Raw genomic sequence first — 13,197 nt, 5'->3', positions numbered from 1 at the left:
CTGGACTGGGGCTCAGACGTCCTATAAGCTAGCTCCAGCTCAATTTGTAACCTATAGTATAACCAAGAAGAAACATATTCACACCTGAGTCTCTACATCTCCTAAATGAGACAGCCACTTCCTCCCAGAAACGCTCTGGGGACTATTAAAGACATAAAAGTGAAGTTCTACGGAAAAGTTTCGATTCTTTCTACCACATCCCCCCACTTCCTAACTATAATTCCATGTCTACAGTGAATTCTCCATGAACAATAGAGGTTAACACATAAATCACCTGCATCGGACTTAATGAGTAAGGCTATGTCTTCTCTGCCAGCAGATTCACCTTCTTAAGAATAGCTTTCTAAGGCTAAAGACATCTTTTGTGTCACTAGCACACAGTGCCATTGGCAGGGATCTGAGGAGTCCAGGCAGCCGGAGTAAGTCAACCTGAAGATAGGATTAACATGGCATGTTACCCAAATTCATAAACTGCAAAGGGAAAATTTGGGTCATTTGGATGACTAATTGTTGATTTTTCTACCAGGATTATTTATTTTCACAGGCCCTGCTTCAGGGAACAGTAACCTGAAGAGCAGAGGCTAACAGAGACGATGAAGGTGACTAAATTAGTATTCATGTCACAAATTTGCAGGTCTCTATCTGTGAGTCTGGGGCATTGCAAGCCAAACCAAATACACATTATTCACTGATTACTCATTTTTGAAAATTACTTGATACTCTTCTTTACATAAGCATGGTTAGCAAAGTAAGGCAGGTATGTTAATTATATGTATATGTTCAGGTTTATGATAAATATACAAGAGCTAGAGGCTGGACTCCAAATGATGTCCATAATAACAGCCTATTGGTAAATGTTTTTAATGCAAAAGGTAAATTCTTGGTTTAAGGATTTTTGCTTTGCATATAGGACCATATAATAACACAATGCATGAATTCATTATTTTTCCTTGACTCAGATTTTATATATTTTATAATAATCCACTTCCACTCAATAAATTGTAAATATATTTTCTCTTCCTCAATTTTCTCAATAATATTTTCCTTTCTCTAGCTTACTATTTTTGTAAGAATGTAGTATATAATACATTTAGTATATCAAATATGTGCTAATTGTTTGTTGTTATTGTTGTCGTTTTGTTTCATTTTGATTTTTGAGACGGAGTCCTGCTCTGCCACCCAGGCTGGAGTGCAGTGGTGCAATCTCAGCTCACCGCAACCTCCGTGTCCTGGGTTCAAGCAATTCTCCTGCCTCAGTCTCCCAAGTAGCTGGGATTACCAGTGCCCACTACCACGCCAGGCTAATTTAGTATTTTTAGTAGAGATAGGGTTTCACCATGTTGGCCAGGCTGGTCTCAAACTCCTGATCTCAGGTGATCTGCTTGCTTTGGCCTCCCAAGTGCTGGGATTACAGGCGTGAGCCACCACGCCTGGCCAATTGTTTATGTTATCAGTAAGACTTCCAGGCAACAGTAGGCTGTTAATAGTTAGGTTTTTGGGAGGTCAAAAATTATATGCATTTTTTTTTACTGTACAGGGTTGGTACTCTTAATTTACATGTTGTTCAAGAGTACAGGCTTACTTTTATTTAAGTAAATAGAAAAATAAAGATTTATGATGAAAAGAAAAAAGAAAAGAAGGAGAAGAGGAAAAAGATCTGAGGATGCCATTGCTCTTTACAATATTTATGTTTTTCTTAAAAAACGATATATCTTCATATAAAACTAAACATCCTCTTAACCATATGATCCAGCAATCACATTCCTTGGTATTTAGTCAAAGACATTTTAAAATTTATGTCTATGCAAAAGCCAGCACATGGATATTTATAGCAGCTTTACTCATAAGTGCCAAAACCTGGAAGAAACCAAGATGTCCTTCAATAGGTATATGGATAAATAAACTGTTGTATATTCACACAATGGAATATTATTCAATGATAAAAAGAAATGAGCTATAAAGCTATGAGAAGACATGAAGGAAACTTAAATGCATGTAACAATGTGAAAGAAGCTAATCTGAAAACTGTGTAATTCCATGCACTGTGTAATTCCAACTATATGACATTCTGGAAAAGGCAAAATGATGGAGATGGTAAAAATATTAATGGTTCTGAGAAGTTTGGGACAGCAGGGATGTAGGGTATGTTGGTGAATAGGCAGAACACAGAGGATTTTTAGGGCAGTGACAATGCTGTGCGTGATACTATAATGATGGATACATATCATTACACATTTGCCCAAATACATAGAATGCACAACAAACACTAAGAGCGAATTCTAATGCAAACTATAGATTTGATGTGATTATGACATGTCATTGTAGGTTCATCAGTTTTAAAAAATGTCTCACTCTGGTGGGGGATGTTGATAGCAGGAGTGGCTAGGCATGGGTGAGGTCAGTGGGTATATGGGAAATCTCTGTAGCTTCCTTTCGATTTTTCTGTGAACCTATAACTGCTCTAAAAGAATAAAGACCTTAAAAATAAAACAACAATGCTCTTTTGAATGGCACAACCACTTAAAAATTTAAATCATTTTAAAAATTAGTTTTATAATTCAATGCATATCGCATTAACCTTTTTCAAGACTGTCTTGCATAAAGTGAAACATATTCACAAACACACACATACACACACACATATATTCATACAGATATATGACCACATTGGTGTATGTGTATGACCACCAATGTGGTCAAATATGCGTATGATCCAGACTGGATCAAAATTGCTAACTCTCAATTATCCATCATTATAAAAATAATCAGAATAAGCGTAATCGAAACAGTAACCACAACTTTTTAATTTTTGTATTTTCATATACAGTCATGTGTCACTTAACATTGGGATATGTTCTGAGAAATGTGTCGTTAGGTGATTTGATTGTGCAAATATAGAGTGTACTTACACAAACCTATATGATACAGCCTAGTACACACACAGGCTACATGGTGTAGCCTATTGCTCCTAGGCTACAAACCTGTACACATGTTACTGTACCAAATACTGTAGGCAATTGTAACACAATTATAAGTGTTTGTATATTTAAACAAATCTAAACATAGGAAAGGTACAGCAAAAAATACTGCATTATAATCTTATGAAATCATCATTATATATACAGTCTTTCACTGAGAAAAATATTGTAATGTGGTACATGACTGTAATCTTATTTTCTAGGAAACACATTAACATTACTGATTAAATTTCATTTTGATGATACTATAAAAATACCAGGTGAGCCATGAAGAAGGTGGCTCTGAAGCAGACTAAAGAATAAGGGGAAAAAATCTGGACAGGTATCATTCATAAAACAGATGTGTTTTTTCCTGGATGAAAGAGAGTTGCGAGGACATTCTCTGGTAGAGAACTGCTTGGATAATCCACCTATCAAGAGCTGGGGAGTTTCTATGAAAATACCTTACTCTTGGAATCACTACTTTTCCTTCATGCTTTTTTCCTACAAGCAAGTTATTTGTGTATCCCTTTTGTCCTAAGCTGTCTAAGTTGAAACTACATGGCTATAGCATGTGGCTCTGTCAGGATATGAGACACATGTAGTCAGCTAACTCCAAGGGTATTGCGTACATTCGCCTATCTCAGGCTAAACTATTGTGATGGAAATAATCCCTGCCTTCTGAAATCCCTACCCTTGCATAATCTCCTCAACTTGAGTGTGGGTGGGACCAGTGACATGATGCTAATCAATTGAATACAAAGTTGACAAGCTGTAACACTTGTGATTATGTTACAAAAGATTGTAGTTTACTTGCTGAGAGACTCTTTGTCTTGTTGACTTTGAAGAAACAAGCTACCATAGGTGAGCTTCCCAATGGAGTGGACTATGTGGCAGGGAAGTAAGGGTGGTTTCTGTGCAACATCCAGCAAAAAAAACTGAAGCCCTCAGTGTGACAGTCTTTTGGAACCAAATACCAACAGCCATGTGAACTTGGAAGTGGACTTTCCCCAGTCAAGTCTTCAAATGAGAACACATTCCTGACACCTCATTATAGCCTTACAGATGACCCAGCTAAGCCTTGCCTAGAATCCTGACCCTCAGAAACTGTAAGATTATAAATAAGCATTGTTATAAGCTGCTATATTTATAGTAGTATTATTACACAACATTAGAAAACTAATACACACATAAGCCAGGCTTTCAAAATTATGTTTCTTTTCCTGGATTAGATGTACTTAAATCTCAGAGAGAGTGGAATATGTTTCTTCAGATTTTTTTTTCTTTTCTAAGAAACAAGATTTTTATTTTTTAATTTTTTTTGGTCTGGGCTAGGACCCCAGAGGAGCTGGGTCAAAACTTCTCTTTTTCTATTGACCTCAAATCCTCTGGGTTGTGCCCATAAAATTGCCCTAATCTGAATTAAATATTTCCTACACTTTCCCAAAAGTCCAAAGTATCTTTACAATTTTCCCCTTGGTAACCTACTCCATCAGGTTTCTCCAGCTCACCTGTATTACTTGGAGCCTGAATTTACAAGTCATCATTTCCTCTAAACCAATATGCCCGTTTACATAAGTAGATGTAAAATACAGCTGTCATTTGATTATTCTAGAGCTAGTTAAACTCTTGTTACCTGAATCAAAATATGGTTTGAGAGAGAGTGGGAGGATTTCTTGAAGAGTAGTAGACATGATAGTAGATTTCTGAAATAGTTTGCCATTTATATAATAGCTTTCCTTCCTAGAAACAAGTTACTTGGATTCTAGTCTTACTTTTGCTAATCCCAAATAAAGTAAATTTGTGCACTTAAGTCTCAGTTTCCTAAACTGAAAAATTATTCCTGTTCAACTGAGTCACTTAAATGGTTTCTGAACAACAAATAGTTTATCTCTTTCTATACACCAACACACATGAATACACACATGCAAACAAACACACATACATATACACATATAATGAGAGTGAGAACAAGAGAGAGAAGAAAGAACCCTAGTTTCCACATGGATATTTATTTTAAAAGATTAATATCCTATTCAATTTTATACTGGAACACTTGGCTTTGATAAGTTATAGTTTAAGGCAAACCTTAGAACCCACTAGGATTTTATATTTATGAGTATCTGTTACTTGTTTTCCATCTCAATCAGAATGTGTATTTATACTGAATAAACTAATAAGGTATTTATACTTTATGTTGGTCTAGGACTTAAGTTCAAAACATTAAAAAAAGAATTTCTAATTAGCTCAAATCTATTCAGAAATTATACTGAAAAATAGTATTCGCTTGTAGTCCCAGCTACTTGGGAGGCTGAGGCAGGAGAATGGTGTGAACCCGGGAGGTGGAGCTTGCAGTGAACTGAGATCGCGCCATTGCACTCTAGCCTGGGTGACAGAGTGATGCTCTGTCTCTAAAAAAAAGAAAAAGAAAAAGAAAAATAGTATTGAAGCCAGGAAAGAACTCCTGTGTGGAACACAAAAGACACAGAGAAAAGGGGTTTCTTCTTGGTTATTTAACAAGACTTTCTCTGCTGGTTTTCAACTTACTGCCTCTCAGTTCCAAATCCACCCTTCATTGCTCTGCTTTATGATACTAGAGCTGGACCATGAAAACATTTCTCTTTACCAGCTAGCATGTCACTTTTTTCTTCAGTAGATGGCACTGGAGAGACATTGCAGGATGAAGAGGCTTGCCTTCATTCCTATGTGCTTTCCTCTCCTTGCTTCTCCAGCCACGTGTGGGGCAACCAGTGGTGCTCACCACCTAGTGAGTTTCAAGGATACTCCACATGTCCCAGCAAGTCTTACCAGCATCTTAGCTGGCTTCTCAACAAGTCTCAGTGGCACCCCGTGGATGTCTCCCATCAAGTTTCATTAGTGCCCAGTGGGGAGACTCCCAGAAAGTTCCAGCAGCACCACAGTGACAGCTTTCCAGCAAGTCCCAATTGTGTTCCAGAGCCAGCTTCTTCATGAGTTTTTACGTGTACCCCAGTGAGCATTTACTGACTACCAGCCCCATTCCATTCTGTAGAACCTCCACAACTTCTCTGCCACACAACGTGCCACAGCCTACTTCTTCCAATGAGATCTGAACCTCAGCTTTGGGTTGGCGGCCTCTTCCATATTTGTTCCTTTCTTGGATACTCTTCTATCACTCCTAAAAGTAATGGTTGCTGCCTTTATCAATCATTCTTTTATTCGTTAGAGTTCTCCCTACCCTTTAGTAGTCAATTCCATTACTGGTTAATAATTACTTTTATGAACTTCTCTATTTTAATTACTGTGTCCTGATTGGATCCCAACTGAGATGGAATGGTACTGGGGTTAATACTAGAAGATAGATTCACAAGGATGGGATTTGGGGACAAGTTTGATTGTGCGTTTGGTCTTGAGTACAATGCTGAGTCCCTTACCATTGGAATATGGGATGCTAGTAATCCACGGCATTCAGCAGCATCACAATTTCCCAAGCTGCCACGTTTGGTTGATTGTGATGAAGAGCCAACTGAAAAAATGTCTGCTGTATTTGACTGTAGGTGTGCTGCACACCACTGGCCAAGCATGTCACAGCAACAAAAGAGAAGAAATCACACCAGAAACAGCAGAGAAAACCCCTCCTCAGGCATTGTCTCTCTAGCACCCTCTACTGATGATGCGTAACATGATGCCAGTTGGCAAAGGATAAATAGTGATAAAAATCCAGCTCTACTATTACAGCATAGGTGATGCGGCTGGATTTGGAACCAAGAGGAAACGAACAAATTTACTGATAACTAGCACACCTGATTGGCAAAAAATAAAGATGGGGAATACTGTGAAAATTGCCCCAGGTGGTACTCCAACCTGGTGTTAGAAGGTGCTACAAATCTCACATGTATTATTTTCAGTTAATCTCACAAGAATACTATAAGGTAATTTCTCTTTGCTTCCCATTTAGATACCAACAATATAGAAAAATATGAAAATTATTTTCAATACCAAAAACCAAGATTGGCAACCAAAATCTGTAAGGATTTTCTCTTGATTGAAAAATATATTGGAGTTAAATTGAGAAACAGCATTGGAAACCAAACCATGTACTTTTTATTTCCTGAAAAGGAGAGAATAAGTAATGAATCCATACTAAAAGAAAAAAACAGGTCATTCTTTCTTCATTTCCTGGCCCCTGTAAAGACCAGAAAACTGGGCCCTGTTTTGCATGGGTCAGAGATCTGTTCTCCAGCCATTATTCCTATCAGTACTGCCTTTTCTTTACTCATTTCAAGACTTCAGGTTAGGAAGTATAAAAGTCTTAGTGAGCTGGGGTAGGGTGTGGAACTAGTGGCAAAAGCCGTTATATATTGGGAGATAAACGTCCTAAAGGTAAAATGCTACTGAGTCCTAAAGAATCCTAGAAGCTTGAGGATCATGGGATACACTTTTGGAATAAAATCTTGGAGTAGTTGGACATGGCAAAATCTGAGTGCCTTTGTGAACAGTGCAGTGAAGCTATGTGCCTGGGGCTCACTGGCAGCAAAGACAGAGAAAGGTTAAAAATAAAAGAAAGGCAAATATTTATCAAACAAATACAAACAAAAGGAAGGCAAGGATAGAAATTTTAATTCCAGAAAGAGTAGAATACAAAGACACAAGCATTGAAAGGGGTAAAAGGATTGGCAAGATGTATGATCCTAATAAAGACAAAAGGCTCACAAAAAATTATATATTTAACTATCTAACATAAAATTATGTAAATCAAAAACAGTTTGGAATACAAGGGAAAAATGAAAGAAGCACAATTGCATAAAAGGTTGACACCACATTCTCAACCAGCTAAACAGGGAAATCTATGCAGATTGAAGAAAAAGCGTAAATTCTGTAAAGAGATGAGTAGAGTAGTCAAAAGTCTCAATTATTGTCATCAATCCATGTCCTGGAAATGTTTCTATATCTTTTGAAGATTCAGCACTCAGAGATCTTATGGATATATTATCAGGTAAGTCGCAGAAATTACAATCATTTTTTTTTCATTGTATCCATTGGATTGGAAGAACAAAATTCGATAGGAGAAACCACATGCCCATCAGCAATTCTTGCCTACTGGTAAACTCTTCTATCTTGACCTTGTAAATTTCCAAAGTAGAAAGAGTCCTGTTTGTCTGTAAACGAATTCACTCACTTAGGTATGTTAACATAATGGTGTCTGGATTATATTTCAGACACACTGCAAATCCCATTACGTTAATAAAATAGATGGTTTCCACTTCCCAAAGCCATCAACACAATCCTGGGATGGTTGGAGGTTTGCCTGCTCCTGATACTGTGGCAAGTTGTGCAGAACCTATCCCTAAAGTGGCTAGAGCTGGAAACAATTGGAGGGTAAGAATGAATTGAGCTCTTCTTGAGCACTGGTAGCCAAAATCAGGAAAACTAAACTTGGTTTTCAAGACTAAGGGGTTCATGATCAGTAGAATAAGCCCAAAGGGTCATAAACTGGGTAGTCATCATAACAGAATGGGAAACAAGACTGAGACAGAACAAAGTTAAGGGAGCCAGGGAATGAAGAATAACCTGTTTCCCTCTCCTCTTTTAGTATGGCTCTATTCTTTAAATGCTTTTTTCTTTCCAGAAAATAAAAAGTGTATGCTTTGATTTCCAATTATATTTCTCAATTTAACCCCAATACATTTGTAATCAGGAGGAAATCCTCCCAGATTCTGGCTGCCAGCCTTGCTTTTTCCTATTGATAAGAGTTTTCGTATTCTTCTGTGTTGTTAGTAGTTAAGTGGGAAGCAAGGAGAAATTACTTTGTCCAAGACAAAGATCATGATGAACATCACTGGAGAGGCAGACTTAGGTTTCCTGGCTTTCATCTGAGCTTCTGTGGGCCAATCAGGTTGATGTTAAAGTGTAGTGTTGCAGGAGGGATGGGCCACTGGTCAGTAATGTTTAAATACAAAATGGAAAACACATCTTCTACTGGCAGGCATCTGTCAGCTCTCCCCTGCCCATGTAAGTATCAGTGGAATTCAGGTCATAAGGGGTAAGAAGGAGGTAGCCAGGAATCCCTCTCACTGCCCAGAATTTGAGGGTTTTATATTGTGGTACATCTACATATACAACCGTGATCGATACAGGCTGCAAAAACACTGTGACTCTTTGAGAATACATAGGGGTTTAGGTTTCAGATATCTTCACAATTAAAGTATATGAGATTTACTAGGCTCCCTGTATATCAAAATTTACTACATTGCACTGATTTGCTGGCTGACAAGGAAAAGTCAATTTGCATGGCTCCTGTCAGTCACATGTGGTTTGGAAATGCTTATGCATTCCAGATACACAGTGTAAACTGGAGAATCATATCCTATTTCTCCTGGTTTGCATGCATGCATATAAAACTTGTTTTTCCCACAGTGCCACATGAGAAGAAGTAAAGAACTAGCAGCAGTAATTAAAATTAATCAACTTCTTTGTTGAAACTTCACAGCTATGATTGTAAGGGGAATTCTTGTTCCTCTTGTCTAGAAAGGCTGTAACTTCTACTTTTTTGTTTTTCTTGTTCAGTTCTGTTCCATGGAGTATTTAGAGATAAAGCTGGCAACTGTCATCCAAAACAGTTTCTCATACCTACTATGTGCTAGGCCCTCTGTAGGTATTCAGAGATACTGAGCAGAATTATCCACTACAGGAAGCTCAGAGTTTAATGAGAAAGAACAACAAGTAAATAAATAGTTACCACCTAATGTGACAGCTGATTTTGCAGAGTTTGCATCATGCAGTATGTCCTATGGGAACAGTGAGGAAGTTTGCCAAAACTTCACAGAAGGTGAATCTTGATGGTAGAGTATGAGTTAAGTAAAGAAGGATTAGAAGGCAGTCAAGAAAGTAGGAAAGGAACATTATGTGCAAAGCTCACCAAGAACACATGTTTCAGGGACCTGAAAGAAATGCTGTATGGCTTAAGGCCAGAGGTAGAGCCAGTAGAGAATATAATTTGAAAATATATGAGAGAGAGAGGCCATAATTCTAATAAATGTTATTTTAATAGTCTACATTCTTGTGTTAATATTTGGAGGCATTTGTTCACTAAGAAAGAAGACTTTAAAGTTGCAGATGAACTAGTTAACCTTATGATATTCAATACCCCTTACTGTTTATCCCTTTCTAACACTTAGAACAATACCTGGCTTATAGTTAATGCTTAGTTGACATAAACTATTATTACTGGCCCCCAGAGATTCATGCCCCTATGCCAACCCCTCCCCTTGGGTATGGACTGAACTTACTGACTCACTTCTAAGGAATAGAATATGCCAGAAGTAATGGACTGTCACTTCCAATATTATGTTATGAAAAGACTGTGGCTTCTTTCTTGGGCATGTGTTCCTCTCATGTGTTCACCGTCTTTGGCTCTCTTTCTGTCTTGGATCACTGGCTGCCATGTCACAAGGACACTCAGATAGTTGTGGAGAGGCCTGCTTGACAAGGAATTGAGCCACTTCTGTGTGAGCATGCTCACTGCCAACACCTATGAGTGAGCTTGGATGCGGATCTTCTGAGGCCTGATAGTAGACACAGGAGTGAGCTTGGAAGTGAATTCTCCAGCTCTGCTTGAGGTTTGAGGTAACTACAGCCTTGGCCAACAGCCTGACTACAACCTCATAAGAGATCTTAAGCCAGAGATACCCGGCTGAGCTGTATCCAGATTCCTCAACCACAGAAACTGTGAGATAATGTTTATTGTGTTCAGCCATTGACTTTTGGTATAACTTGCTACACAGCAATAGATAACTAACATACTATACTAGTACTCTCTACTGCCCATCCCTGTGAGGTCTGAGTGTCTGGGATACCTTGAATAAGCTTTGTGGCACCAGAATTTCTTTTTGGTGATGGAGTACTTCTCGGAACCCCAGCTTTTGTCACTAGGATCATAATCACCTAGTAACTAGTAAGTGATCTCACCTCCTTCTCTGAGGAATGAACCCTGTCACCTGTAGTCTCACTCAATTGATTAGACCATGTATAGAATGATTCTAGCTGAAATGCAGAACAGATTGTTGTATTTGGGAGGCTCCTTCCCCTAACATTGGGCACACCAACACTGTGAGTACAATCCCTCCAATAGCTGCTGCTGAGATGCCAGTGAACCTCATAGCCACATCTGTCTAGGCGATGACAATCACAGACATCCACAGAAAGACATATGTAGCTAATGCATTTCCTATTTCCACATATAATTCTAAATGATTATATGACACGCCCTAGCAAGTAATTGTTAAACTTGCTATATACACTGTCCAGGTAGAAATAAGTGGAAAAATATACATTGCTTAGGGAACATTGAGTTTTTGGCAGAGAATTTTTGGCAATTTATATAACACTGTTGATTTGAAGTTGGTGGTTTTATATGTAAAAAAGATGTTAAGACCTTGTAAAGACATTAAATATTTACATAAAAATTGTGGTCAGCGAAGGAAAGAAGAACAAAATATAAAACCCAAGCGTGCCTTCCACAGATTATTCTTTCCTTGCTTCCTATGTCTTTTTAGTAGTTCCTAAATTCATTTTTCAGTTAGTGATTGAGCAAACACTCTATACATAACACTATGTAAATGTGAGCCATTCATTACAGCCACAAGAAAAGGAAACAAAAGAAAGAAAGGGAACTTTGTACCTCTGTCCCTGATGATTCTGCCCCTCGTCCTCTGAGATGCAGTTACTGGGAGCCGAAAGACCAATGTGGGAGAATGTCCTTAGAGCCACAGCTGAGATGCCGACCCGTGGGGATGAGAAATTCAGCAGCACTGAGGTGGTATGGTGGAAAAGGATATTCTGGTGATGGGTCACATTGATAATCAGTGGGTTATGCTGGCATGACAGTCCATAGGTTCCTGAAGATAAATGGAGATGAATCATATTTTCAGCCATTGTTAGTACCATGTTTCCATATCTTGTATTCATTTTATCCTCTTAATAGGTGTATGATGCCAAAACCTAGATGTATGATGTAGGCGAGATCCCAGACAACATAAAAGACAGACATGAAGCTGACTTCTGGGTCTACCGGGTTGTCCTCCAGTGGCCCTAAAGGGATATTTGTCAGACTCACCAAGAGAGTGGTTGCTTCCACGGACATCGGTCAGGTAGAGAGTCACTGTCGGCTGCCGATGCTCTCCAGGATCTAGGCCATCAGTTGTCAAAAAAATAAAAATTGCTCTGGCCACTCCTGGTCTATTGAAACACACCTAAGCATAAGCACATTTACGTATGAGTCATTATTTCATTGAGCTATCAAGACATGTGCCATACCATTTTTATTCTTCTTGGAGAGCTCACCATTTATAAAGTAAGAGCTTCCTTTTTTTTTCACAAATGGTAAAAATTTGGAGTAGACACAGAAAGGTATTCAAGGTTGTATCAAACATCAAGATCACATGGAAAAATAATTTTCAGATGCTGAACATCTTATCTTTTTCTGAGACTGATACCTCAACTGTTTTTTTTTCACTTGAACCTGTCTTTCTTTAAATTTCTCAAAAGAATCATTTAAAGAAACCATTGCCAGAGACAATAAAATCACTGCATAGCCAGTGCCATAAGTACCTCCTTATTGCCAAAGTGAAAGCAGTAGAGAATCATCAAACTAGCATCTTGCTCTAAACTGTTCCAAGTTCTGAACTGCCATGTCTAGTTATCTTTCCTCATCTTCCTATCTCTCCCCCAAATCTGTATCAGAACCTCTCACATAGCTTGTGAACTCTGACATGGTAGAGATGCTGTTGCAGAGTCTCTTGCTTCTGAAATTAGAATCTGCCCAACCGTTTATCCTTATGCATCTTCTGGGTGCACCAAGCATGTATACCCAGTCCCTGGCCAGGAAAATGAGCCAACAATGGGACACAAGAAAATTCATGTATTAATCAGGTATGTCCCTAGATGGTTAGGGTGATTAACACTAAAACAGGCTTTCAGAGTGAGCTATGGAAGTGTTGTCCTTAGAAATCCTTTGATAGAAAAAGAAAAACATCTTAGAGATGTTGGATGATGAAGAGCAGATTCTTGCTACTGCTGAGAGTCTAGTGTTCATCTTCCACACCGGACTTATTTGATACGGTAATTCTACTTTCATTTTATTTCCCATAGCTGAATATTTCTCTTAATTTCCATTGAGAATAAATCCCAACTGTCCCTGGTGTTATATGGGTGTTGTACGATCAGAATCTGGAACTGAACCTTACAAAGTTCTACCTGCCTT

General features: G+C 38.3%; 1 protein-coding gene across 2 annotated transcripts in view; it reads right to left on the bottom strand.

The window, feature by feature from the left end:
- LOC105484475 (pappalysin 2) overlaps nucleotides 1-13,197 on the bottom strand; it is a 305,327-nt gene that overhangs the window by 103,308 nt on the left and 188,822 nt on the right. For both annotated transcript variants that reach the window (XM_011746126.2, XM_011746125.3), the window contains exons 13-14: nucleotides 12,052-12,187; nucleotides 11,617-11,833 (exon numbers count right to left, since the gene is read on the bottom strand). In XM_011746126.2, the coding sequence (XP_011744428.2) occupies nucleotides 11,617-11,833; nucleotides 12,052-12,187 (353 nt within the window). The remainder of the gene's footprint in view (nucleotides 1-11,616; nucleotides 11,834-12,051; nucleotides 12,188-13,197) is intronic.

Source organism: Macaca nemestrina, chromosome 1 (assembly GCF_043159975.1).
Source record: "Macaca nemestrina isolate mMacNem1 chromosome 1, mMacNem.hap1, whole genome shotgun sequence".
Taxonomy (NCBI): domain Eukaryota; kingdom Metazoa; phylum Chordata; class Mammalia; order Primates; family Cercopithecidae; genus Macaca; species Macaca nemestrina.
Note: the sequence above shows the minus strand (reverse complement) of the source record. Positions and strands in the feature narration are given on the sequence as shown.